Source organism: Dasypus novemcinctus, chromosome 6, assembly GCF_030445035.2.
Source record: "Dasypus novemcinctus isolate mDasNov1 chromosome 6, mDasNov1.1.hap2, whole genome shotgun sequence".
NCBI lineage: Eukaryota > Metazoa > Chordata > Mammalia > Cingulata > Dasypodidae > Dasypus > Dasypus novemcinctus.
Genome location: NC_080678.1, coordinates 88139949 through 88167638, shown reverse-complemented (window position 1 = coordinate 88167638; position 27690 = coordinate 88139949). Strand labels below are relative to the sequence as shown.

Genomic DNA, 27690 nt, shown 5'->3' with positions numbered 1-27690 from the left:
GCTGTCACTATATAACTTTGAATGAATTGGTTGTATCCATTCTGCACGATGTAAATGACTTGAATATCCTGAAGACACGCTTCCTCCCCACCCTGAAGTTCCCACACATTTTTGGAGAAAAACAACAATTACCTTCCTTTTCTGGTATTCTCATTCCTAATGTTAAGTAAAAGCATCTGCAGAGCACAATTGGCCCTCCAGAGAAATGAGTACTCATAAAGGGTGACTCTGGATAAAGGCTGTGGGCTTGTCACTCACTGGGGAAACTGCCCATTTAGAGATAGATAAATAAACACCTGATTCGCACACTACCATACATTAGCTTAGCTTCTGAGCATTTGAGATCCTGGGACTCCACCTCTCACCTGAGGACCTGACCCCCGAGGTGGGGCATGGGTCAACACCAGTACTGGTGATCTGCCCCAACCACCACAGGCAAAGAAAGGGCTGCTTCTTGTCAATTTTGTCTAAAAAAGCACAGAGCATCTGGAACAGGACTTCAAATCTGTTCGAGAGCTTTAGTTGGTGGAAAAGGCTTCAGGAGTAGAATAAAGGATATATGGGGACAGGAGAGAGAAACTTAAAGAAAGAGGGAAACATGTGAGCATGCTCTTTGCAAGAATTCTTTAGAATGGGCTCAAGCGAATGGAGGAAATTAAAGCAAGGCCAGGACCAGCCCTGCCTCCTTACCTTATATTGAGGGAGTCCTCCACCACCCCTTTCCCCTTCAAGCTGGGCTGGAAAGAGTAGAAGCTAAACAGAAAGTGAAGGGAAAATTTATCGTCAGAGTCCACTCTTTCCCTTCCATATCCCATCACATCCCCAGGTCACGAACACCAGACCCGCCTTTGAGGCCCTTCAGCACTCTAGCCTTGATAAGAACGATGATGACAACAATAGAACAAAATTTACTAGGCACACATTTTTTAGGCACCTCCCCTGTGCCAACCACTTGGCATTTCAGTTACTGATTTCAACACCCACTGGGTTGCTCCGCAGATCTTACATGCGAGTAGGAAATTTATGTCAGACAACGTTCCCTGCCTAAGCTACAGATGTATAGGACTTCTATATTGACTTGAAAAACTTTGTTTAATACATACAACTCACCAGGGGAAAATGAATCTAAAGTACAGAACCACACATCTACCTCGTAGGTTTGGTCTAAACTGGACCTCAGAGACAGTTTAGGGAAGCAATATAACATGCCCTTTGAAGAACCTCATTGGAAAGCTTACCTGAGTTGAAGGAAGCCCACCCAAGAGCTGGCGTCTAAGCCAGCCGCTGTGTCCAAGCCGCCCCTGCCCCTGGAGACAGCAGCTGCTCCTCTTGCCAATTACTGGACAGGGCCACCGTGAAAGCAAGGCCAAACTCTCTGAATATTAACTGCCTCAAAATGGAATTTCCCAGGTCAAGGGTGTCAAATCTTACCTTAGAACTTCCAGCCAAAGTGGAGCAGGACATATGAATCCCCCTTCATTACTCCAATTTTCTGTGTGGTCCGTTTATGAGTGGGAAATTTCCTTCCTTTCTAAATTTTCTATCCCAAATCTATCAGTCTATTTATACTTTAATAATAATAATAATAATAAATAACTGTAGTATTAAAAATTTAGACACTGGCTTAAATTTCTTACATTTATCAATCTCTTTGGAGTAAGAGAAGTTCCACGAAAATGCAGGCTACTTGCTTTAAGAAAAAATGCAGAAGTGGGAAATTCCATTGTTTGGGATTCTTTCCAATGAAATATGCAATTGGAACAACTTAACTAGGCACCTGGGACCCAAAAGAAAGATTTAGCCAAAAAAACAAACAAACTTGGAAATAAGGAAAACAAAGCCAGAAAATTCTGGAAGGTCCATTAAACGGCCCGTCTATTAAATATGTTACATATGTGCAGTTTTTCTCCCTTCAGTCATTACTGCTCTAAACCAGTCCGTTCAACGAAAACGAAGCCTGTTTCCCAGGACACAGGGAGGGCTTCCATGTTGTTTCTCCACACTCTGTTCCAGATTCAGTGGTTCTCTGGGTCAGGAAAGTCTCCCCAGGCCCACCCTACCCCTTGCTCACTGTGGGTGGGGAGCATTTCTCCCAAGAAAGGAGCCGAGAAGCCTCTGTCGGGTCACGATCAGGCTCCCCAAAAGAAGGAAGATTTTTCCCTTGCTATTGATTATTAATTAATTAACTAATTAATTAATTACAGTAATTTTATTTCCCTCTTACCTTTTGAGAGCCTTACTGTGATCGTTGTTGTGGAAGACAAGAAACCTGGAATAGCCATTTTGGAAAAAGATCTCCAGGGCGATGTCCTAGAAAGAGGAACTCCTCTTACTCTCCTGGCATCTCCTCGGGGAACATCTGGGTTTCCCGAACGGAGGCGCCCCCAGGAGCCACAGCTGCTGGGAAGGGGCCATTTGGGTTTCGGGGCCGGGAAAGCCCTGCAGGTTGGACCTTCTGGCGTCCCACAAGAGCATGGGCTGGACAGCGGGGGTGTCAGATTTCCCTTGGCTCCAGCAGGAAGCAAGAGCGCCATTCCCAGGCAGGGGGCATGGGGACCAGGCCAAGGAAAACGTGCCCAGCGCCACCTGCAGAGGCCTCCACTTCTGCTTTGTGCGCAGGCTCCTGAGTCAGGGGGCACCTTCCCAGCACACGAGGGCAGCTAGTGGGCACAACTCCCACACCAGGCAGCCCCTGTGCATCCCTGCAGACTTATGGGCAGGCGTGCTTTGCCATTTTTTCACGGCTGGTTATTGTTTGGAGTATTTTGTCATTGCCTAATGAAAAGGCAATGAGATTTCCTTTCTTTTTTTCTTTCCTTCCTCTCTCCCTCCTTCTATTTCCAAGTGCTGAAAATAAAAGAATAAATGAGCCCACCCAGGGCATAGGTTCGGGGATGAGATGGGGACAGAGAAAGAGAATTCCCCGGGGTGGAGGGAGAGCCAGGGAGGCCTGGGCAGGACATGGAGGGACAGAGGGGACAGGGAAGGCCTCTGCGCCTGCACACACTGGGTCTGCTTTTGGATTGTTGGGCATTTCACTGGCCTAAACGTGCAAACAGGAACCGAGTCATGCCCTGCTCCACGCTGGCCAGAATGGAGCTGGCAGAGTCCCTTTCATCGAGGTCTATCAAGGCTCCCGAGCAGAGGGAAGAGCTCGGCCACGGAAGTGCCCACCCCCTCCTCTGCTGGTGGACACAGAGCCCTAGAGTTTTTTTTCTGCAAATAAGAAATAAACTCAACATGCCAGACTGATGGTCAATGGAACCTGTGGATACAGCGTGCCCCAGCTAACCTGGAGTGCCTTGGCTCTGACCTTTCTAGAAGCCAAGGCTTTACAAATAGTGGCCTTGCTCACAAAGTCCCCCGCCCCCCCCCCCCCCTTAGCTCTGCACAGATCCCGTCCCACTTCTGGCTCCCACCACCGTCAGGTTAACCAGCCATCTGGAAGCAATCGCCATTTACTAGGGGAAAAGAAACTCCCCGACATCTATTTGGTATCATATATCACCTGGAAGGTGGATATATAATCATAAAATGTACTTTTTGGGTACTTACTATGTGCCAAAAATAATGTGCCAAGTGATAGACATATCCAAGTGGAAAAGGGAAGTCACGGTCTCCTATTGACTGCTGGGGAAACGCCCAGAGAGCGGCCCAGACGTGCCCAGGTGGCGGGCGGTGTCCGAGCCCACAGCGGAGGGGACAGAGGACCCACCGGCGTGCAGGGGCCCGAGGCAGCCCTCCAGTGAAGCCGTGGGGCCTCGGGGCTCCTGCTTGGGCGCCCACCCCCGCGAGCGATGCTCCCGGGCGCACCTGCAGGAGGAAGCGCGCCTGGCGGATCTCCCTGAGGTCTCCGTAGCTGTGGCGCTGGCACGAATAGTGGTCGGACGACCTGTCCTTGCTGCACATGTTGAAAATAAAGGGGTCGCTGATGCTGAAGAGGAAACAAGCACAGTGCGCATGTCAGACATCCGCGCCAGGGGGCGGCCCAGCCACCGCTCCTTTTGCCTCTAACCTCGCAGCCCCGCCTTCCTCCCACCCCACCCCCCACCCAGCATTTGGGTCACACCGAGGGTGCCTTAGTCATTGCCAATTCAGGTGCCAGCCGCCTGCCTGTCATTTCTGGCATCGGGTGTGGCAGATACAGGGAACTGCCCGGGATAGTCTGGGAGGGCTTCACTGAGGAAGTGATGATTTAACTGCATGATCAGGAAGGAACCACGGCCAGAGAAGCAGGGTGAATTCCTCTCTCCTCCCCTTCCTGAGAGAAGGACCACTATGACCCAGCTCCCAAGTAGCCCGCTCCAGGTCCTGCACTCCTATGGCTGCACTGGCCTCCAGCAATGGGCACTGAGAGCCCCAGCACACCTGCCTTGCCCACATGCCTCTGCCTGGAGAGAACTGTTTCCTGAGCCAGGGCTGCGAGGCTCGACCAGGTCACCTGGGTCAGGTGTGACCTGTGGCTATGGCCGGTTCTGCTGCCAACCAGGCCCTTCTCTTGGGGTTGGCAGGTGCAGCATGCTAAGCCAGCTGGTGGGAGGAGAGGACGCTAAGAGGGGAAGGCGGATGGCTGTGAAGATTGCTGGCAAGCCAGAGCTAGGGAGGGGTCAGGAACCACAGTGAGGAAAGGGAAGGGAGCAGAGAAGAGCAGAGAGTGCACCAAAGTGGCTGTGGGGTGGGGAGCAGCGCCTGGAGATCCAGGTCTCCAGGCCTGGGGACCTCCGTTGTAAGGTCTCCTGTCCTGTGAGCCGGTGGGGCTGGTGTGTGGCGAGTGCCACATGGCTCTGCTGTACCCTCCACCCATTTCCCCACTGGAAGTTCCAAGAGCTTTCAAGACGGACTGGCCGAAGGGCTGGGAACAGAGAAGTCCACTGAGTTCTGAATCAGTTTCTTCATCGCACAGCAGAAGCAGCGGACAGCAAGGCAGGGCTCCTTCAGTTTGCAAGGTCCAGGCTTTAGGGAGAGAAGGCACAGGGGGTGGTCTTCTCAAAATCCCAAAGGCCAGCCTCGAGAGGCAAGAAGCAAGCTTTACCTTCTGGCTCTTTGAGCAGCGCCATGGCGGTTGGCAAGAACAAGAGCCTTCCAAAAGGTGACAAACAGGGAGCAAAGAAGAGAGTGGTCAATCCATTTTCTAAGGAAGATTGGTATGATGTGAAAGCACTAGCAATATTCAATATAAGAAATACTGGGACAACTCTACTTACAAGGACTCAAGGAACCAAAATTTCATCTGATGGCCTTAACAGTCATGTTTTTGAAATGAGCCTTGCTGATCTACATAATGATGAAGTGGCGTTTAGAGAATTCAAGCTAATTACTAAGGATGTGCAGGGCAAAAACTGCCTAACCAACTTCCACGGCACGGATTTTACCCATGACAAAATGTGCTCCATAGTCAAAAAAGGCAGACCATGACTGAAGCACATGCTGATGTCAGAACTACTGAGGGCTATTTGCTTCATCTGTTCTGTGTTGGTTTTACTAAAAAAACGCAACAATCTGATTTGAAAGACCTCTTATGCCCAGCACCAACAGTTCTGCCAAATCCAGAAGAAGATGATGGAAATCATGACCCAAGAGGTGCAGACAAATGCAATAAATTGATGCCAGAAGCATTGGTAAAGACATAGAAAAGGCCTGCCAATCCACCTGTCCTCTCCATGTGTTCATTTGAAGAGTGAAAATGCTGAAGAAGCCCAAGTTTGAGTTGGGAAAACTCATGGAGCTTTGCAATGAAGGTAGTAGTTCTGGAAAAGCCACTGGAGATGAGACAGGTGCTAAAGTTGAATAAGCTGATAGATAGGAGCCACTAGTCCAAGAATTTGTTTAAAATCCAACCTTTTGAAAGTGACAAATAAAATGTCTTATTTGTGAAAAGAGAAAAAAAGCAGCAGCAGCAAGCTCGGCATACTGGTCAGGGAGCAGGTGAACTGTGGAAGCAGAGGCTCTGCCCTCGGCCTCTACGCTGCGTTCTCCACACCTTGCTGGATGCACTCGCAGGACCGTCAGGCGCAGCAGTGTGCTGAGCACTTCCGTGCCTTTCGTTTCATGGACGTTCATCGTTTCCTTTGACCCTCATGGTGAACTATCACTGGGCATGTGCTATTGCAAATCCCACATTGTGAAAAGGAAACTGCGTTGCAGAGAAGTGGCTTCTCCAAAGTCATATGATCATTGAGAAGTGGGACTTGGATTCCAACTCAGGCCTTCTGGCTCTAAAACCCAAGTTCTTTCAGTGACCCTTTGTTTTCCTCCCCTCCTTTTACAGATCTCTTCCCACTGACGCCTCCCATTCACTGAATTCTCTGTGGAATGATTCAGCAACCAGGGTTTCTGGAACCCTGGATGACATGACGAAAAAGTCTCTGGAAAATGGGGAAGGGTTTTTAGGAGAAAAAGGTAGTCAGTGTTCTCCTGCTTGTGGGGACTGAATAACTCTAGAGGGCAGGAATCCTCTTCTCAGCCCAAGTCTGGGGGAAGGTCAATGATATGCGATGGAATTGGGTGAGGCCATCCGTGCAGTCCCCTGCAGGGTTCTGGCTTAGGCAACACCATTCACACAGCTGTGGCTGCCTCTCTCTGTGAACACTACATTCCACATGTTCAAGGTCAGTGGGCAGAACGGGGCAACTGATCCATCTTCTTCTTTAGGTTGAACTTTGTCATTGTTCATAGGATGCTCTTCACAGCCATCATGAGAAACGCAAGTTGTCCAAGGTGGTCATGGAATGGCTTTTAATATTCTTTACTAAACAAACAGTGGCAAGCTAAATGTAATTGTGATATTGGTTGACCTGGCCTTTGATAGTAGATTTCAGAATAAAATAAACTGTGATTTCTCCCACATTTAAATCTATCATATTATTGATGGAATTTATACCCAGAATCATTCTTTAGATCATAAACTTTGTACCAGATGGGTCCCCTTGGGACCAGCAACCGAGTACATCTGATTCATCTCAGTGTATCTCTGGACCCCCGCTCAGTGCTTGGCACAAGACAGATTTTCAACAAATATTTGTCAAATTGAGCTAAACAGAGACTTGATGCCTTAAAACTGCTGAAGAGCCAATGGGGTGCTTTGGGTCCCACCAAATGAATCAAATACTATAACTTATGAGCTTGATGGCCACATTTGGCATCCTTTTAAGCCAAGAAGGGATCCCATGACCAGTAAAACCTAACAACTTGGAAGCTTCTGAGTTTCTGAAGAAAGTTTCAAAGTAGACAGTTTCCAGTTTCCATCAGTGATGGAATTTTTGCAGCGTTCTTGAGTTATTTATTTAGAATATTTTTATGGCGCATCAGAGAGCTTCTTTCAAGGTCTAATGTTCAACTATACTCTATTTGATGGCGGTGATTTAGAGAAACATTTCAGGGTCGACTTGACTTTATTTTTAACAGGCTTATTTATGTATCTTCCTTCGTCTCCATGGTCAAAATAAAACTTAATCCCCATTGATCTGGCATGATCTAATGTGCTCTGAGAGCCACATTTCTGTAAGTGCCAGCAGTTTCTTAGGGCAGTGGACAGGTCTCAGGAGAGCAAGTCTGGTTAACAAACCATTTTTTAAGGTATGGTGACTACAACTACCTATGCAATTCCCAAATGCTAGTCCAGAGTTGTATTTGGTTCTCATTATACTCCTACTTGCACTCTAGAAAGTACCTTCCCAGAAGAGAGGCAGTCTCCTTTCTCATTGCCAATCTAGTGAGTACATACAGTGTGAGAACCGGGCTTCTATTGAAAGTGCAGATCTAGTCAATTTGATCATGATTAGATGCACCTCATAAACACAATTTACCTAATCAATACGTTCTCTCTAACACTAACTGGATTTAAAGCAGAGATGAGATGAGACGCGAAGCAATAGATAATGCAAGTCACCACATGGGCAAGCTTTCATCATCTCTCAGAAAGGCAAGTCTGCAGACCCATTGTCCATATTGATCAGTATCAATAAAACATGAGCAATAAGATGGGAAGAGTGTGCCAAGTATTAATTATGCTCCCCCTGCCTTGGAAAAGCACAGAAGACCTGCAGCAATCCGTGAATGATTGGTATGAATAAAAGATGGAAATGAGCAGAGAGAAAAGATGCCAAGCATTTGAAAGCAAATCTAATTCAGAGGAGGGTGGGCTGGCATCTCTTCTCCCACACCCTGTCAACCCTGGCTTCCTCACAGGCTGGAAATGATAGGACGGCTGGGAGTTGAACTTAGTTATTGATAGGTAAGACTCTGGTTCCTCTGCCAATAGTCTCAAACAGTGGTTCTTAAAGCGTGGTCTCTAAACCAGTAGCACCAGCATCCCCTGGGAACTTGTTGAAATCTCGGGTCCCACTGGATTAGAAGCTTGGGTAGGGCTGAGGCTGAGCAATCTGAGTCTTCACAGGTCCTCCAGGTGAATTCTGATGCAAGCTGGTTTGAGAACCACTGGGCAAAGAGGTAATCATGTCATCGTTTGAAACTTGACTAACCAGAAAAGGCAAGGCCCATCTCTGGATGAAGAAATCTTCATCCAAATGTCTTCAAAAGCAATGATAAAGTGAAAACATACAACTTGGCAATTGGACTTCTAATAATGTCCAAACACAGTCAATTTGATTTTGAATGGATGGTGCTTAGAAACACAGTTTATCTGCTCAATAAGACTAATTGAACCCAAGTATACCAAATGCATCTGATCCTAAAGAAGAACCTTGGAACTTCAGGCTGAAGATCCCTGGTATTGGTTGCTATGAAAAATGACTCAAGTTTCTACCCAAATCTCTCCCATCCTTTTAGACCCAGATCTTAGCCTATCTCCTAAAATGGCCCTCCTTCTCCACACCATCCACAATCATCTCTTCAAGTGCAAACCCCAAGGAGCCCTCCCATGACAACATATTTCATCCCAGAATGATACCATGCTTCAAACCCTTTCTCCTTGAACCTGTTATATTGTTAATTGTACAGTAGGCCTCAGAGTGAAGAGGCAGCACCTGCCATCTTACGTATAATTAACAACCAACAAACTATTGAATGAACAAGCTGATACAAGGGATCCAATAGACTTAATTAATCAAAGGAAAAGTCCCTCTGTCCTGTGATGGATTCCATATCAGGTAATGCCCAAGGAGCTGACAAATTCTCTCCCATTCCAGATTTCAGTTTTCTGTTTACCTCTGGGCTCAATTTCAAGTGCAACCTAAGCCCACAGTCAGAACAAGGTGGGGCAAGTGGAAGTGGGGGAAGCTAGAAAAGAAAGGAAGGCTCAGGAAAGAACTTGCTGGAAAGAAAGGAAACTCACTTGGACAAGCAGTGTCGGGTGCAGTAGACGTCGCCCACGGGAGACAGTGTGAAGTTCTCACAGATGTAGAAGTCCTGGCGGCCAAAGAGCAGGACCCCTTCCGAGACCAGGTGCCCTTGTACGACCACCAGGGAGTACTTCAGTGTCACCTGGAAGGAGGCAGAGACAAGGTCAGGCATGCCAAGTGAGCCGTGTCCAGGGCAGGAGGCCAGCACCTGGGTCACTCATTTGGCCCTTGGAATTTCTTTCAGTGCCTGGTAAGAATCAGGGTGCTGTGCCCAAGAGCTGCACAGCTGTACAGCGTATGTGGCACATCCACACCCATGTCATCATTGGATCTGCCCACCTCCACACCCAGCCATGTGTGAGTAGTTGAGTGTTGTCTGTTGCATTAAGCATGTCCTTCTTTCTGTCACCTGGAACCCCCTTCCACAACCATGCCAAGTATTCTGGAGTGAACAGTGAGCAAAGGGCACAAGCTGCAAGACATCCTCAGTTTCAGAGGTGAAGGGGTTCAACCAGGGACCTTGTTAAGTGGCCGAGCCAGATCTAGAACTCATAGACTGCCTAGAACCACAAGTGCAAGCCTGGGATGACTGTCTCTGCAAGACCAAAGCTAGTTCAAAGTGTGTGCAGAGGATGCACACAGCTCTGCCCAGACCCCACCTCTAAGGCTGGGATGTGGGTTCCCACAGCTGCAAATTGCCTCTGCTCAGGGTCTTGCCCCCCCCCCCCAGCCACGGGCTGTATCCCACAGCTGGTCAATGTGGCCTGTGAGTTCTGCCCTCTTGCCTCAGTTCAGGACAACAGTAAAGGGCCAACCCAGGGCTGTGTGGGGTCAGCGGGGTCCTCACTATGGCAGTGGAGGTCACCCCCAAAGTGCATTGCCCCTAGCTACCCAGCCCTGCTCCCCCTGCCCCCCCCACACAGGGGACATCCCTAATAAACACCCTGCGTGCCCATCTCTGGCTCACTGTTGGCTTCTTGGGCGCCAGGCCTGTGGCCATGTGTGATATGGCCGAGAGTCCTGGGTCCCATAAGGTGACTTGCGTGTATTAATAGATTCTGCATGACCGAAGTCTTATTAGACATTAAACTCATGGCCAGCATTTCTGTGCTAATTCCAGTTCTATAAAATAGGAACTGATGTTTTTTTGACTGTCAGTTATAAACACTTTACAGATGGCACCAACATGACATGACCCTTACAAATGAGTGAGATAGGCTTTACTATCCTAATTGAGAGGGGAAAAACAAGAGGTCCCAGGAGACAAGCATCTCACCTAAGACCTATCACTTCCTAAGTGGCCGAGCTTGAAACTGAATGAACCCCCTACTCACATTAAGGAGCAATGAGGAGCCCACAGTGGTGGAACTTGGAAAGCAAACCCTAAATGTCAAGTTAGCCAACTGCTGGACCAAATGGGATTATCAAAGTCAAGACCAAGGCCAGAAAGGGAAGATTCACTGAAGAGTCGCTCCAAGGTCAGCATTGAGCACAACCTTCCAGGGCAAGTCAGGGCTGAGCTCTTCTTCCTAAGTTGAGGAACAGTCTTGGGCCTTGCAGGATCTGCCTCACAAACTACCTTTGGAGCTACAGTATACAACATGGACTCATTTCCAATTTCATTGATTCATCCCTTCAGTCATTAGTTCAACAATTGTGAATCCAGCACCTCCTACATGCTGGGTGGGGCCTGTGCCTGGATCCCTGTGGGGATAGAGTGGTGGACAAAGTCAACAAGAACCATGCCTTCATGGAGCTCAACATTCAGGGGGAGGATGCAGTCGACCAATAAGCAACTACAGATGGGGAAAAGTGCTGAGGGAAAGCAGAGTGCTACTCAAAGGCAGAGAGAAACCTGGGGTACCCTCTTCCCAATATGCCTTCAGACCTGAAGGATGGAAACGAGGCAGGCATGGAAAGCTGGGAGAAGAACGTGTCAGGGAAAGGGAGCATCCAGTTCAGGGGCTGGAGGCAGGAAAGGCATAGCCAAGGAACGGAAGAGAGGTCAGCTCAGCTCTGGACAGCAGGGTGCTCAGATCCCAGAGGGCCCCTCTGCCTTGGTTGGGTCATTGGGCTTTTCTCTGGTTGCCCAGGAAAGCCCTGAGAGGGCTCACAGCTAAAAGATCACTCAGCTGCTGGGTGGAAAATGGATTGGAGAGGCCAAGAGTGAAGGGAGGGCAGCCGGTCATGCCACTACTTTGGCGGTCCTTTGGAAGGACATGGCAGCTTGGAATGGGGTGGCAGAGTGTGGAGGGAGAGAAGATGGCAGAATTAAACAGGGGGAGGTAGAAGTAATAGGAACTGCTCCTGGACACATCATGGAAAGCCAAAAAGTACAAAGAATTAAAAACCAGAAGAGGATTGAGGGTAAAGGTCTACTTTTAGGCTTCGACAACTGAGTGAAGGTCCCCAGTCTCCCCAGTAGCCAAACCTAGACACAACTACCATTGCCAGTTGATTGTATATTCTTCCAAAAGATTCTATGAATTCATAAGCATATTTACACCTATTCTTGTTTGACACAACTAGTGTATCCATGCACTTATTGATCTACATCTAGATTTTTCCTTTCCTTGGAGATCATTTCACATCATTTCTTATTGAGCTGTCTCACTTATTAATAGTTGCAGATTGCTTTCTCATATAGATGAGCTATAACCTAGTTGACCAATTCTTTACTGATTCTGGTGGTTTTCAAATGATTTGACATCACAAGCAATGCTGCAATGACCATCCTTGTGCAAAACCACTTTGAACTCACAAATAAGTCTGTAGGAGAAATCCCTAGAAGCAAAGTTGCAGGTCCAAAGGGACAGGTTGCTTAAATTCTGATAGCAATTGGCAGGTTGCCCTCTAGAAAGGTGGCACTAAAATTTAAACTCCCACCAGTGCTGCTCAGGGGATCGTGCCATGCTATTTAAATTGTTTCTTTGTATAGAGGAGACTCAGAGGAGTAAAGGACTTTCCTCAAGTTCACTTGGTGAGACCCTCCAGCACTGGTCTATGAGACCCCCAAACTCCCCCTTTCCTTGATGTCACCCCCTCCCCAGTATCTGTGGTACCAACAGCGGATCTCTGAGCATAGTTGTATGCTCTCCAGGTGCTTTTCTTTGGGGAGACTTAAGTAACAACCAGAATAAACCAAACCACAAGAAAAATGGCTGGTGAGAGCCAGGCTAATAGCTTAAAAATTGATTCTACTCAAAAAGAAATGGCACTTTCAAAGCAGAAAAATGAACCCAAGTGAACTATTACCTGCTCTTCCATTTAAATGAGCCCTGGGAGGGCTCCATCCCCAAGTTTATTCATGATCAAGAAATCCCCAGTGCCAGGAGTCTATTGATCACTTTTAAAAGAGTAGAACTTGAGCTCCCTAAAGTAGAATCCTTTCGGATGGGTTCCTGAGAGGTGCATAACTAAGCATGTGGCCACACCTGGCTCTGTGTCTGATGGCAAACAGGTTGTCGGGAGCCCGAAGCAGCAGGAGCTGAGGTTAGAGGGGGAGACCCCCCTCGGACATCCCACAGTGGCTCCGGCCAGCACATACTCGTCGACACAGCGCAGGGCTCTGCCTCTATGAAAGGGAAGTCCCCACTGCACAGTTTCTCAATAGCGTCCCAGCGTTAGACTTTGCAGTCTGATGCCATGTCCTGATTTTATAGGTGGGAAAACTGAACCCCAGAAGGGTGATCTGCAGTGCCCAGTAGTGAAGCTAATGCATTCAGCCTCTGCTTTGTGTGCGGGCTGGCGGGGGGGCAGTGAGCATGGGACTATGGCAGTGAAAGCTTTTGGCCTGCTCAGTCTTACCCTTTTCTTACATCCTTGCTGTCAATACATTTCCATTTGTCTTGGCCTACATGTTTTGAGAAAGCACAGATCACTGAGAAAAAAGTTAAGTGTCGACAAGAGGACAGAATGTATTTACATTGCATTGATGTCCAGTACCTACTTCTATGAGCCTGGACACCTGCTTTGTTGACCTCGATCCTTTCAGACAGAGTGTTCCGTCACACTGGTGATGAGGTAAATGTAAATTAAAACAATAACAAGTTGCTCTATAAATATATATATAGATACGTATTTGGTAAATATCAGTAAGAGGATGCCTGGGCCTCTTTCCCATGCGCAGCTCTTTCAGGCTGAGCCAAGGAGCAGGGATGTGTCTGCCTGCCTGTGTCATCTCCTCCAGGATGCCTGCAGAGAGCTCCGCTTCCCAGCCTTTCTCTGCTGACTCGGAGGAGGCAAGAGGGAAAGGCCACCCCTTTGATCTTGACTGGTTGCACCAGGGTCACGTTAAACATATAGTAAGTTGTGGGGACTGTTCCAAGTTCAGTGCCGAGCACAGGACACATTCACCAAGCATTTGCTCAGCGCCCATTGATTGAAATCAGAGTGAGTTTCCAGCTAGGGGGCAGATCTGAACATGCACAACCCAGACTTATGGATCAAGGATATTTATTCCCAATGGTTTGTAGGCACAGGAATCACCTGGCCAGCTTGTTAGAAGTTTAGATTCCCCGGCTACCTCCCCAGAGGTGCTGACTGGCTGATTGCAGAGCGTGGTCCTGGAATCTGCATTTTAATAAATGGTTCAGATGATTCTGATGCAGGTGATCTGATGACCAGACTTTGAGAAAGTGACCCAAGGGCACCAACTGGGCTCTGAGCAATGAGGTCCCATCGGATGTGAGCATGTTGCTCATTGATTTATTCATGTGTGCACACATCCATTCACTTCGCAGGTGGCTATCAAATGTTTAGTGTGTGCCCCACATACTGTTAGGCACAAAGAGAAAGAAAACACTGTCTCCACTTCAAGATGCTCATAGATGGACAGGAAGGGCCAGGCCTTGCTTTCAAAGAGTCTTGAAAGGTGTCCACTGCAGACAACACGTGAAGCTGTACATTTTAGACAATCACAGAAAGGCCTCCAGACGAGAAATTGCTAACTGGGAAGAATAGCCCCGCCTTTCCCTTCTGCAAACGGTCTCAGCCAAGAGCATTTGGGGAAAAACAGTGGGAGATGCTGGTCCCCCAGGCCCAGAGCAAAAGAATCTCCCCTTGGGTTGGGTTGTTTTTACCAAGAGCAAACTCCTGCTTTGCCTGGAGTTTGTATTAAAAAGCTGTATGTTTCATTTTTCACATAATCAAAGAGAATAACATTAGCAACAACAAACCCTCCACTGAGTTTCCACCTCACGGACTGGGCCTGAACCCCTTTTGGGGTGGAGCCTCCTTTCTGGGGACAGCTGCCCAGAGCTGCCCGAGGGACCCTGCGCGACGTGGTAGCTGCTTTCGGCTGCTGGCCCGAGGCTTTAGAGGCTGGTGCGGCCCACGGTGAAGACAGAGCAAATAAACCATGCCCCACATCAAACGGAGTCATGGGTTTGCGGTGCTGGCAATCGCTAATCAATGCTGCAATTGAGGAATTATCCTGTCCCAGGTACGGCTGGAGGCAATCAGAACTTGAATGTTCATGCTGGGAGATGACTTAAGCGGCCGGAGCTCCCGGATGCCATGTTGCCCCCAGAACTGGGTCTGCAGTGGCAGAGGTCTCCGGCAGGGACCAGGACACTCGGGTGTGCAGGAGGGAGTTCAGCCCTGGAGAGCATCCTGGAATGACGGGCACGAGAGAGGAGGAGCCGGGGACTCACACACGGAGCTGCCTGCCTGCCGGTACGACCCCTCTTTACGGCAGTCACACGGTTTCCCGAGGATGGACGCCCCCCCTGCTGCTCTCTTGTTGGGGGTCTTCCACCCACAGCTTCAGTTTAGGCACAAGGCCCAAAGGTCTTTTGGAGACATCTGAATTAGGGGAGCTCCCAGGATGTACCCCGTGCTTGCTATGAAGCACCTTCCCACTGCAGAGGATGCCATCCCTTGCGTGCACACTTCACAAACAAACTCCCTCCACCTTTGTTGAAATTGATCTAGTGTTGAGGGGGGCCTGGCCATGGGTCGGGACCTGCTGGCCCAAGCACGGGGGGCAGCGCCAGTCCTGGGATTGGATCACATGCCCCATGAAGACATGTTCAAGTCCTAAGCCCTGGCCCTGCACGTATGGACTCATTGATGAACAGGATCTTCGAAGACCCTAAGACGGGGCCACATTGCATCAGGACGAGCCTTCATCTGGGGACTGGTCACCATGCATGGAGAGGAAATCTAGACGGGACCCAGATGCCCGAGCAGAAGGAGGAGCCAGAGGAGATGACAGATCGCCTTGTGACGGAGGTGGACAGGCATCACAAGCCAAGGGACCCCAAAGATGGCAATGAGCCAGCACCAGTGCCACAGACACCCAGAGAGAGCACGGCGGGTGTGGCCCTGAGGTCAGGCTTCCAGGCTCCAGGACTGTGAGCCCGTAAATCCCCATTATTAAGCCAAGTGGTGTGTGGTAGTATTTGTCATAGCAGCTCTGGCAAACTGAGACCCCTGCATTTCCCCGCCACTCACAAAGGGACCCCCATGGGCCTACAGCCAGGTCCCCAAGTCATGACACCGGGAGGTCGCTGTAGGATAGGGTGGCCGAGAGTTTCCACAACTTGCTCGACACAGAGAGAAAGCAGAGAGAGTGGAAAGTGCCATGAACTTCAGGGGAAGGTAGAGCCGTGATCATATCCCAGCTGGAAGCCGTGCCAGGCTCCCTTTCTGCCGTCTTTAAAACGGGGATGGTCACGCCTGCCTCACTGGGCCCCAGTGGAGCCTCGAGAGATGCTGCATGGAAAGGCAGAGAGGGCGGGCCCCGGCATTTAGGTTTTGACATTTTTGTTAATCGTGGCAATACAAAAATGGCGGCAGCGGGTTCTGAGCCCTGGGTGCACTTTGCCATGGACTTGGGTCCACGGCCGTGGTGCTGGGTGCCCTATCTGCTCCCAGAGCGGGGTCTGCCCCTGACCCCACCCTCCCAGGGCAGGCCCATCCCTCAGGGGGTCCCCAAGGCCTGCCAGGGCCCTCCGATTGGCCTCCTAACTCACAGGATCCTCCTCCACGTGCTGCCCTCGACTTCGGCAGAACTTTCCAGACCACAGATAGTACGTGTCTGGTAGGGCAGCCACGAGGATGCATCCAGCCCCCCCGCCTTTAGGGACATCGCAGGCAGACCCAGAAATAGCTACGGGGACACAAGTTAAGGGGAGGATGGCAAAGGGACTCAGCACCACGGGAGGCCTGCTCGGCCAGCGCGGACCTCCCGGAAGAGGACGTCCTGGCGGGAGCCGAGGGGACTGTGCGCCTCTGGCTCATTCAAGGGTCTGGAGGGGCAGGTAGGACCTGAGCCAGGGGAGGAGAGTGCGGCAGGGCCGGAGCCCGGCCCGCGTGCGCCAACAGCCCAAGGCCCTGCACAGGGAGCTCGCCGGGCTAGACCGAGTTCTGCTCCTCGGATCTGAGGGTTTCTGTGAGTCCTTGGGGCCTGCTCCTCCTTCTCTCACTGCCTCCCTGGGGAGCCTTAGGTTTCCCCGTGCATCAGTGCAGGCCTCAAACCCAGCCCCTCTCCTCTTTCCCGTGAAAGGTTGCATTTTGTGAGTTTGGTAAGTGTCCTGAAGAACAGGGGCGGTGGGTGTAAGAACTCAGAGAGTAGCCCCATCGCAGCAGGTCAGGTCTCTCAATGCTCCACTCTGACCTTCTGTCTCATCCTCCACCCCCTCAGCGAGGCAACAGACAGTTTGGTGCCCTCAGAGTCTCATATCCTGCCCAAGCCCTGACCACAGCATTTTTCCAAACAAATGCAGGTCCCTTTCCCAAAGACCAGCCCAGAGGCATCTGGAGCCAATTTAAAATAGGCCATGGACAGGGCTCTGTCCGCTTCCCTGGAGCCGTGGTGAATGTCCCAGGATTCTCACTCCGCTCCTCCTTCCTTGTTGCACTGAGGGAACACATCCTAAGGAACGATCTAAGAGCAGCTAAGGCAACAGTGAAAGCAGCAGAGCTCACCCCCCAAGCGCTCATCTGGGGTCAGGCACGCAGCACCACACTGATCTCTGCTGGAAGCCAGGGAGAAAAGGCGTCTGTAGAACCCAATTTTAAAGACAAAGGAAGGGGCTCCAGGGGTCCACTGCTCACCCAGAGCCACTCCCCTTGTGGGCGAGGTGGAAACCGGCAGCTGCCCAGGCCAGGAGCGTGCCCATGGGCTCCCCCAGCCCCGCCGGCCCCCAAAGCCTGTCCCCCGCCCACCACTCTCTTCCATTCTCCCTCAGTCCTGGGGAAAGCGCAAGCTGAATTGGGAAACCTCATGCAGCCAGAGGCAACAAACAACTCAAAACCCAGTGACTCGAAACTCCCCCAAGAGCCAGTGCGGAGCCGGTCCAGGCGGCCAGAGCTCGGCCTTGCAGAGCTCTGCCTCACAGCCACACTGGCCGCGCACCCAGCCCCAAGCTTGGGGAGCCTGACTCATCCTGCTCCCCTAGACCGCCCCTCCAGCAGTCACGGAGGGACAACAGGACAGTCCCCGTCCTCCCGCTCAGCCTCCAAGCCCTGGGCCCCCAGCCCACAGCGAGATCCTGGGACTAAGAAAGGCGGAAGCTGAAGTACCAGGTGGGGGGCAAGGCAGAGAGCCTCTTTTCTGCCTCTGGGGGGGCTGGGAGTCACTCATGGGTGGACTTTGGGGCCCAGCTCCTTGGGACAAGAGCCCTGGGTAAAGCGTCTCTGGATGGGGCTGTAACAAAGACAAGGCTCTCGGAAACCAGGACAAGGGCCAACGTCTGCCTCCTGCAGGGCAGGGGCTTGGATGAGCTTGCGGCTCGAACTGTAAGTCCAGACCCGGTCACCGGCCCACCGGGGCTGGTGCGGCACCGCCAGGCTGGCCTTCGGGAGGAGCTGTGGGGCCCAGGCCGCCTGCAGGGCTCTCCTCTGAAGGTGCGGGCCTGGGGCAGGAGGGGTGAGGGTGGGGCAGGCAGATTCCTAAGGGGCCGCCCACTAAGGGTCTCGGCCCTGGTGGTCCACCCCGAGCTCATCTCGGTACGGCTGCACAGGGCCATTTGCAGGTGGAATTTAGGTTACTAGCCTTAAACTTAGCTAAAACCCGAAATGAAGGCGATTATCCTGGATTAGCCAGGTAGGAGCAGTGGAACCACGTGAGCCCTGAAAGACAGAAGAGGAAGGCGGACCGTGCAGGGAGAGGCAGTGGAAGAGGGAGGCAGGGGGCTTAGGAGGAAGCGGGGCGTGAGAGGGGCTCCGAAGATGGTGGAAGAGCCCGAGGGAGGGCGGCAGCCTCCAGAAGCCGAGGGGTGCAAGGAAGGGGGGGAGCCCACCCTGCAGGAGCAGGGGCTGAACCTGGCCCACACATGCATGAGCTCAGAAGTGGACCGGTTCCCGGGCTTCCAGCTAGAAACACAGCCCTGCCGACACCCGGATTTCAGCCTGGCCAGAGCCCTGGCAGAGAAGGCGCTGAGCACCCCGCATCCGTGGTAATCTGTTAGGCAGCGATCGAAAACTAACACACCAAGTCAAGCCAAAGCAGCGGCACGGCTTTCTTCTCGGCCAAACCGTATGGAGACATATAATCCAGGCCTCCCTTTTCCTACCTGGAGAGTAGGAAGTAAGGACTTCACAGCAGATACCTGGACCTGGTATCTGCTGTGAACGCATTTCCTTCGTACAAGATTTTCTCAACCTCAGCAACCTTTGGAGCCGGACAAGTCCCTGTTTTGGCGGGAGGGGTCCATCGTGCACGTTGTGGGATGTTGTTTAGCAGCGTCCCTGGCCCCTGTCCTCTAGATGTCAGAAGCTGCCCCATCCCGACTGTGACAACCACAAACGCCTCGAGACCTTGGCAAAGGTCCCCTGGTGGGGAGAGGGTTTGTAGGGTGGTGACAGAGTCCTCCCAGTGATTTATTGCCTTTTGTAATCCTTTAAGGAAATAAGACAGGGAAAACTTTTACAGAAAGAAAACATTGATCTCTGAGTAAGCAATAACTAAATATTTAGTTATCTATGTGCACATACTAATAAATCCAAAATATCATCTACTGTTATGTCTCAGCAGCTGGATAGTATGGCTCATTTCACACAGTAAATGCAGGATTTAGTTTTTCTAGGGCTGCCATAACAAAGTGCCGCCAAGCAGCTGGCTTTAAACCACACACGTTTATTGTCTCATGGTTCTGGAAGCTAGACATCTGAAATTAGGGTGACAGCAAGGCGGAGTTTGCCTGGAAGTCCATGGGAAGGCTTCTGTTCCACGCCTCTCCTAGTCTTTGGTAGCTTGCTGGCCACCCATTCTCTGCCTCTGTTGTCACATGGTTCCCTTCCGTCTCTCTGTCCCTATGTGTCTAAATTCCCTCGCCTTATAAGGACACCGCTACATTGAATTAAGGGCCTGCCCTAATCCAGCACGGGCTCATTTTAACTTGCCTAATTCTACCTGTAATGACCCGTTTTCCAAATAAGGTCACATTCTGGGGGACCAGAACTTCAACCCATCCCTTCGGGGGACACTATTCAACCCAAAACAACATGTATTATCAAAATGAAATTATCTCGGGGAGAGGGTGTAGCTCAGTGGTTGAGCACCTGCTTCACATGTACAAGGTCCCAGGTTCAGTCCCCGGTACCCCCTGAAATAAAGAGAAATGATTGTGACTGTTAAGCCTCTCCATTCTTCCACATTTACTGAATGACTCCTCGGGCATGCCTGAGTGTAGGGACTCGGGTTACCTGCTTTAAAGGAGGGAGTAGGAGAGTCAGGGGAGGTCCTGAAGGTTTTCTGTGTGCCAGGAGCAATGGCAGGAGTTGATAGTGGGGGCAGTCGAGACATTGACGAGGGAAAGACCAGTTCTCCAGGACTCAGAGCAAGAAGAGGTCAAGACCGGCTTCGTGAAGACATTTACCTTCTGCTCAGGCGGGCAGGGCATTGCAGGTAGATGCACCATCCTGAGCAAAGGCACAGCGGCTAGGTGTGATAGGAACTTACACACCTTACACACTTAGTTTCAGGCTGTGCAGGAGTTAGAAGGACAGCATTCTTACAGGTCTATGTTAAGAAGCTAACCCACTTTCCTAAAGGTCCATTTGGCCAATGCATGTCAAGCCAGCCCTCCTAGCCAACTTCCAGAAAGAGCAGATCCCAGCGTCACCCCGTCCTCCAGGAGTCTGCAAGAAAGTTACACTGTTTGGACACACTTCAGTCTCAGCTGTCTCCACGTGCACACACAGGCTCCCTGAGCTTATCACCTGCCCTTGGAAGCCCAGACCGCTCAGGCCCAAAGAGTCTGGTTGGCCCATGAGACCTCAAGTTTCACCCAACCCTCAAACCACTCGGCCTTTGGAAAGGGAGGAGAAGTAGTCTTTAATGAGCACCTCATAGGTGCCTTGCTCTGAGCAAGTCTCTTGACTTTCAATACTCCATTTAAACCTTACAAGAATATTATGGAATAGTTGCTATCAGCTCCATATTAAAGATAAGAAAATTGAGCTCCTAAAGTTTAAGTGACATGCCATTTATTATGTGGTCAAGTCAAGATTTGAACTCAGGCCCTTTTTACTCTAAGTCATGTGCTTCCTCTTCTGTACCATCCTTAAGCTTGGGTGAGAGGGGTTCTTCTCTGGACCCCATACTTGAGGGAGCTCCCTCTGGCCCTTATCCAGCTATGCCAAGCTTCCACATGTCCAGGGCCCTGGATTTCCTTGTTCAACTGGCCCCTGGTCTACTGATGACTAGCTGATGGTGCCACAAGGGTGCTTGCCCTTAGATGCTAAACTCTAAAGAGCACCAAGAGCTCTATACTTTAAATTGTCCTTCCAGGTTGCTATGATGGTCAAGGTAGTAAGTCAGAGCATATTTCATTTAATGGTCTATTAACCTGAATTATATTATTTAAATATTTTAACACAGGATGTGAGGGCTTCCATTTGTACCCATATCCTGGGTCCCACAAATTTAGGAGCCTGTCTGTTTCTCTTACCCATGTATTATAAGTTGGCAGATTTTATAACAAATGGAGATACTGCCTCCCAAAGGAATTAAGTAAGCTTAGTTCTCTCCTATCTGACAATCTTTCAAGAAGAATATTGATGGGAGGTATTACCTTTTCTTGATCAAGAAGTTCCTGTAAAACAACTCTTCTTTCCCTACACAGTTCCAAGAAATCTTCTGAGTGCAAACTTTCATGTAGGGCAGGGAAGAACGTCAGCTGGGTGCAGTCCACTGCCACCTCGTCAATCTCACTCTCATCTTCCTTTGGTGTCAGCTCATTGGCAGCTGAATAAAGGACAGAAGTTTTCAGCGTGAGCCATCCGTTACCATGAGGAATGGCATGCAGCACACACCTGAGTCACTGAGGGTAACTGCAAGATTCCAGGGCCAACACAATGTGAATCGCTTGTCATGTCCCTCCACTGTTTTGAAAATGGACAAGAAGCCTCTGGTATGCTTGCCTTTGCTCACCATGGAGTAGGGGCGACACACCTCCAGGTTGATTCCCGCCAGAAAGCCCGGGTGTACCCAGGCCTGGCTGCTTTGCAGCCCTCAGGTAACCACTGGTAACATTTCCAATATCCACCCTCATTGATCAGGAAAACAATTCCCCAGAGGCTCAGCTAGGATTTGAGTTTTCTGAACTTCTCTTTGTTCACTTTTTTAAGAGAGTGTTTTTTTTTTCTAATCATGGAAGCACCATCTTCTTATTATAAAAATCTTAGAGAATCCATTTAATTGTGAGAAATAAAACAAATGTCACCCCTGCACCACCACTCAGGGATAGTGCTAAAACTAACATTTAGTATGTACTTTCTCTGTGCTTGGATATGCTTAATGACTTTTTCATCTAGACCTACTTAGGCAGTGGATATAATTTCATCCCACTTCACAAATGGGAAAGTTGAGAGAGGTTAACAAATTTGCCAGAGGTCACATGGCATAACAAGAACTAGAGGTAGGATCTGACCACTCTCTCCATGAGTCCAGAGCCCAGGTCCTAATTTCTGTGCTGTATGGCCTTACTGTGTTCATAATTTGGTTTATTTACTTCCAATATCTTTTCTGTATGTATTATTCTAAACATGTATTTATATACATAGATAAATTATATATAATATTTTTGACATGATCTGAATAATACTGTGGTCATAATTTTTCTTTTCTAATTGTTTTTTTTGTTCATGACTGTATCAGGAATGTTTTCCCATCCCCTTAAAACTTCTTTGAGAAGAATTACAAATGGTGAAAAAAGCATATGAAAAAATGTTCAACATCACTAGCAATTAGGGAAATGCAAATCAACACTACAATGAGATATCATGTCACATGTATTAGGATGGCCATTATTAAAAAGCTGGAAAACTACAAGTGTTGGAGAGGATGTGGTGAGACAGGAATGCTTATTCATTGTTTGGTGGGAATGCAGAATGGTACAGCCACAGTGGAGAACTGATTGTCAGTTTCTAAGGAAGTTGAATATAGACTTGCCATGTAACCCAGCAATGCCACAACTTGGTATATACTTAGACAAACTGAGAGCTGTGACACAGATATCTGTCCACGGATGTTCATAGCAGCATTACTCACAATTGACAAAAGATGGAAACAACCCAGGTATCCATCAACCGATGAGTAGATAAACAAATTGGGGTGTATATACACAATGGAATATTATGCAGTGCTAAGGAAAAATGAAGTTGTGAAGCATATGACAGCATGGATAAACCTGGAGGACATTATGTTCAGTGAAGCGAGCCAGATACAAAAGGAAAATTACTGTATAATTGTGCTATTATGAACTAAATATATTGGGTAAACTCATGGAGTTACTATTTAGAATATATTAATAGATTACCAGAACAGAGAATGAGGGTAGAAAATGGAAAGCTGAGGGTTAATCTTTGCAGAACTGGTAAAAAAAAAAAGCTGTTTGTAAATCTTTGGATATGAATGGAAATAGTCTAAGCACATCATAGTGTTTGTAACTAGCAGAGCTATTATATGGGTATGACAGTGGTCGAAAGGGAAAGTCTAAGGTCATATATATTACTAGAAGGAAAGCTAAAAAATGTAACATGTAACTGTGTAACATAGTGAAACCTCATGTTAAATACAAAGACGGGTAATATTGCATATATGACTGTTTTATGAAATAGAAATACAAATAAACTAGAGATGGAGATAGATTAGAAACTATGTAAGGCAGGAGAAGCATAGAGATTGAGAGGTGATGAGTTTCTTTTTTCTGTGTTTTGTTTATTATTGTAATAATGAAAATGCTCTAATGAGTGAAGTGATGAATGCACAACTAGTTGATTATATCAAATATCATTGATTTATACTTTGGATGGATTTGTGTTTTATTAAAATGTATCAATAAAATTGATTTGTAAAATTTCTTTGAAAACCACGTAAATGGCTGTGTAATGTTCTTTTATGTGGCTATTTCATAATCTACCAACGTATCTCCTACTTTTTAGGAATTTGGATGGTTCCTATGCCGTAGCAGTTCTTACACAATCATTTTTGCACACATCCTGATTTGTTTCCTCTGGATGAAGGAGAGTATCTGCTACTCCTGCAACAGTCATCATGGGTTTCTCCCGATGCAGAAAGAACACCCCTGGGGGTTCAGGTGCCCAGGGAGTCCCGGTGGAGCCACAGAGCCTTGCCTCCTCTTGGCTGAGCCCCCTATTCAGGGTCCACGCTGGAAACACCAGAAAGGCCCCGAGGTCCCAGACACCAAGAGGCTCAGTGTGGGGGGATGAGGGACTCAGAAGCTCATGGCCTCCGTCCACAGAAAGCCAGCACCCTGTTTCCAGCCCTCCTTCCCCCACAGCCACCACCGCCTCTGAGAGGTCGAGCAGGCAGAAGGGCATGCTTCTGCTACTAGAGCTGTGGGGCTTGGAGGAGGAGAGCAGGGAGGCAAAGAGGTATCGTAACTTCATCCCCGATCCCGGGCCACACAGGGACTCCCAAGAGTCCAAGGTCCTCACCTCTGGCAGGCTAGCAAACTCAACACAAAACCCATCACCAGGGCAGCACGCGAGGGCGGCTTCATCACTAAGCAGCTGGCGTTTGGACGAAGAGGCACGGTGCCGCTTGAGTGCTTGACAGTGAGTGTGCAAACCAAAAGGTGGAGTTTTGGGCAGAAGCACACAAAATTTGAGATAATGTATGTGTGTGTCGGGGGGAAGGGGGATATATTTGAATGTGTTCATGCCCAAATGCCCTCTTATTAATAAAATTAATCCTGTGTACCCTGGATTTTCTGCAAATCAACTCGATCAAATTCCTTAATTAGAATTACACACACATCAAGGTTATGCATAGGTATCAAAGAATTATCCTTGAAGTATTTTTTAAATTGGAAAATAAGGACTATTGTATCTGTCATTTTCACAATCACAGAGTTTTGTGTGAAAGTATTAAATATCTGTTCTATCCATTTTTCTCTATGCCATGCTCTTATGTATCACTTATTGGATAATTTGGATTGTGTTAAGTCTCCCTGATATAGGAAATTAATAAGATGGCCCCTTCTCCCCATTAAAAAACCCTTTTATCATTGCCACCTTAATATAAAAATTTCCCCCTACTGGTTTGTCTAGGTTGGAACAGGCTCCTCTCCATTCTGGGGAGCACAGTAATGGAAAATCTTAGCACTGCCTATTCTAGACCTGCAGCGTTTTCTTCTTCCCAAATATTGAATTTAATATCTTTAGTGAGATATCAAACAAAATCAATTATTCATTTAATGATGAAATGAAAAGATCAGATAAATGGAATACCTTGGTTTTCAGCATTTGTTTGGGAAATATCATCCTTTTGGTCTTGGCTTTTCTGAAATAAGAAAGAATAATAAGAGAAATGTTAAGAGAGAATCTACATCCTGGTTCCCTCCCCCCACCCCCCCAGTTGCTCCACAGATTCAGAAACACGTAAGTACAAAGCCCCTTCAAATCACTCACACACTCAAGACTCCACTGCAAGGCGAGAGAAATGCTAAATCCTCAAGGAATACAATAAAATGCAAGGATTAATGTTCCTGAGTCAAAGGGGAGAAAACCCACAATCTTCCATTAAACAGACCTTACGGTAATTAGCAAAGATGTTGCCAAGCTGGGATTAGATAACATTCTGCATGTTTATTGTGTGGATGATACTGGAAAAAAGGACGCGGAGAGGACCTGGGGTGAGCAGCCTAAGAGGGCCGTCAGGTTTCATAGCCAACCTCTGGCTTTGTCACCATCACAGTGGGCAGGCTACTTGTTTTCCGGCCTCCTAGTTTAAGAAATCTATTGAGAAAAAATGCTATATAACACCAGGTGCTTATTGATGGTGCTTTAAAAATATGAGTTTGCAACAGAAGCAGTGAAATATAATTTTTTCATTAGGTTTTATAAGGGAATTTTTTAGGATGGATACAGACTGGAGAACAAAACTTAGCGTTATAACTTGGGATGGATGCAGAAGGAAATCTCCAGGGTTTCAGTGTTTGGAAGGCTGCCTTTTAAATATCTTAAATTATAGTTGTTCGAGGAGGACATGCAAAACTATTAACAGATTTTTCTATAGCCACTACCAAATGAATCCGACTGGCTTACCATCTATTAAAAGGCAAAATGTGAATTGGACGACACGGAATTCAAGCTTCATTACAGCGGATTCCAAGGGACTGCATAGCTTCTATTTCTTGGGAATCAAATAGAGCTTCGACATTATTTGGACTAAGTGGGTCACCAGCTCGAGCTTACAGAAACAGCTGAGTTCAAGAGATTTTTGTTGTAAAACTTGTTATGGGATTTGTTTGTGCAAATATGCCCACGGCAAGGCTGGTTATGACCGTGCATTGACGAATAACTCAGGCAAGATGAAAACAGTGAGCAGCCAGCTTTCCAAACGCTGGCGGCCAGGTTATTCCACTGGAGTTTTAAGGATGTCAGTGGGGTACTGGATCAGTGACCTAGATATGAGTCACTCACTCATTCATTCAGTCACCCATTCAGCATGCAGTTGTAGAGTCCCTTCTATGTACCTGGGAAGGTTAGTGCCTCTTTTCTTCTGTTAAATGACATCGAGAATAAACTACAGGACCCGCACACATTTATTGCCCTACATGTCCTTTCCTCTTTGCCTCATTCCCAAGGTGTACAGTGCAGAATGCTGGGACTTGGAGTTATCCTAAATGATATTGCAGGGACAGATGCAGGACATTGTATATCCTGCCATGGCCCACTGAATGGACTGGGGGAGAGTGTGAACTACAATGTAAACTATAATCCACGCAGGGCAGCAGTGCACCCAAATGTAGTCACCAAATGCAAGAATGTGCCACAACGATGAAAGAGGTTGTTGATGTGGGAGGAGTGGGGGGTGGGGGGTGGGATGTGGGGTATGTGGGAACCTCTTGTATTTTTTGAATGGACCATTTTTTGTGATCTATGTATCTTCAAAAAAATACAAGTAAAAAAAAGAAAAAAAAGAAGAAAAAAAATCTAAAAAAAAAAAACGAAACACAATGAGATGAGAAACCAAGGAAACACTTTCCTACACGTTCAGTGCCTGGAACAGCCGAGTCAGCCCTCTACTCACCCACCGTATCTAACTCTTACCTTGAGGCTTCCTGGCCTCGGCGCGTCCGGCGGGGGCAAGCGCCTGATCCTCCTCCTCATGCGGGAAGGTCCTTCTCGCCAGTCGAGCTCCCATTGGGGACAGGGCACGGCTTCTGCCGCCTGGCCCCACAGCCCCAGCTCCCCAAAGAGCTGCTCCTTGATCTTGGCCCAGGCGCCGGCGGCCTTGATGCAGCCGCATCTCTGTCTCTGGGAAGCAGAAGAGCAGCCGTTACGGGGCACCTTTCCTCGAAGGCCAGGCCCCACCCTCCTGGGGTGGACAGATTCTCGAGTTCCCAAGATTGTTTGAGACAAATAACCCTCCACAAGTAGCTCCCGGTTCCATAGGTTCTTCTGGAACCAGGAGAAGGGAAGTGGTCCTCAGCTTTGAGACCACTTGATCCAGGGAGGGGCAGGAGAAAGCTTTCTGCCCTTTGTCACTGAGAACCAGGTTCCGCTGGTGCCAGGCAGAGAGCGACAGGCCATGAGGAATCGAGGCAGTCGTCAGGGTGGGCTGGGCAGCTCTTCTTAAACCGACAGGGAGTTGCACCCCAGCACCTGCCCTTTGAACGTGACATTGAAGACACTTCTTCCATTTCTCTGGACTAGAAATGTGATGGGAATTTGCAGACCTGGCATAATGACTAATTTGAGCAAACCCCGATCAACTCTGGACCTCGGCTTCTGCAGCTTCTAAGTGAGAAGCTTGGTCTAGAGGATTTCTACGGTCCTCTCCAATCCTACTCTCATACGGCTAGAATGCTCAAGGGTTTCAGACTGTTCGCCCAAGCTAAAACCTTTCGTATTAGCGAAAATATTAACTAGCACCTAATATCTATGAAATCCCTGTAGTTTACATGTGTGA

The 27690-nt window shown here is 48.6% G+C and overlaps 1 protein-coding gene and 1 pseudogene across 2 annotated transcripts in view; one reads left to right on the top strand and one right to left on the bottom strand.

The window, feature by feature from the left end:
* The window catches only part of WDFY4 (WDFY family member 4), a 270517-nt gene that overhangs the window by 71619 nt on the left and 171208 nt on the right, over positions 1-27690 (bottom strand). For both annotated transcript variants that reach the window (XM_058299130.2, XM_058299131.2), the window contains exons 41-47: positions 26829-27035; positions 25005-25056; positions 21323-21495; positions 9293-9441; positions 3814-3934; positions 2225-2310; positions 691-753 (exon numbers count right to left, since the gene is read on the bottom strand). In XM_058299130.2, the coding sequence (XP_058155113.1) occupies positions 691-753; positions 2225-2310; positions 3814-3934; positions 9293-9441; positions 21323-21495; positions 25005-25056; positions 26829-27035 (851 nt within the window). The remainder of the gene's footprint in view (positions 1-690; positions 754-2224; positions 2311-3813; positions 3935-9292; positions 9442-21322; positions 21496-25004; positions 25057-26828; positions 27036-27690) is intronic.
* On the top strand, positions 5056-5830 carry LOC105744960 (small ribosomal subunit protein eS1-like; annotated as a pseudogene).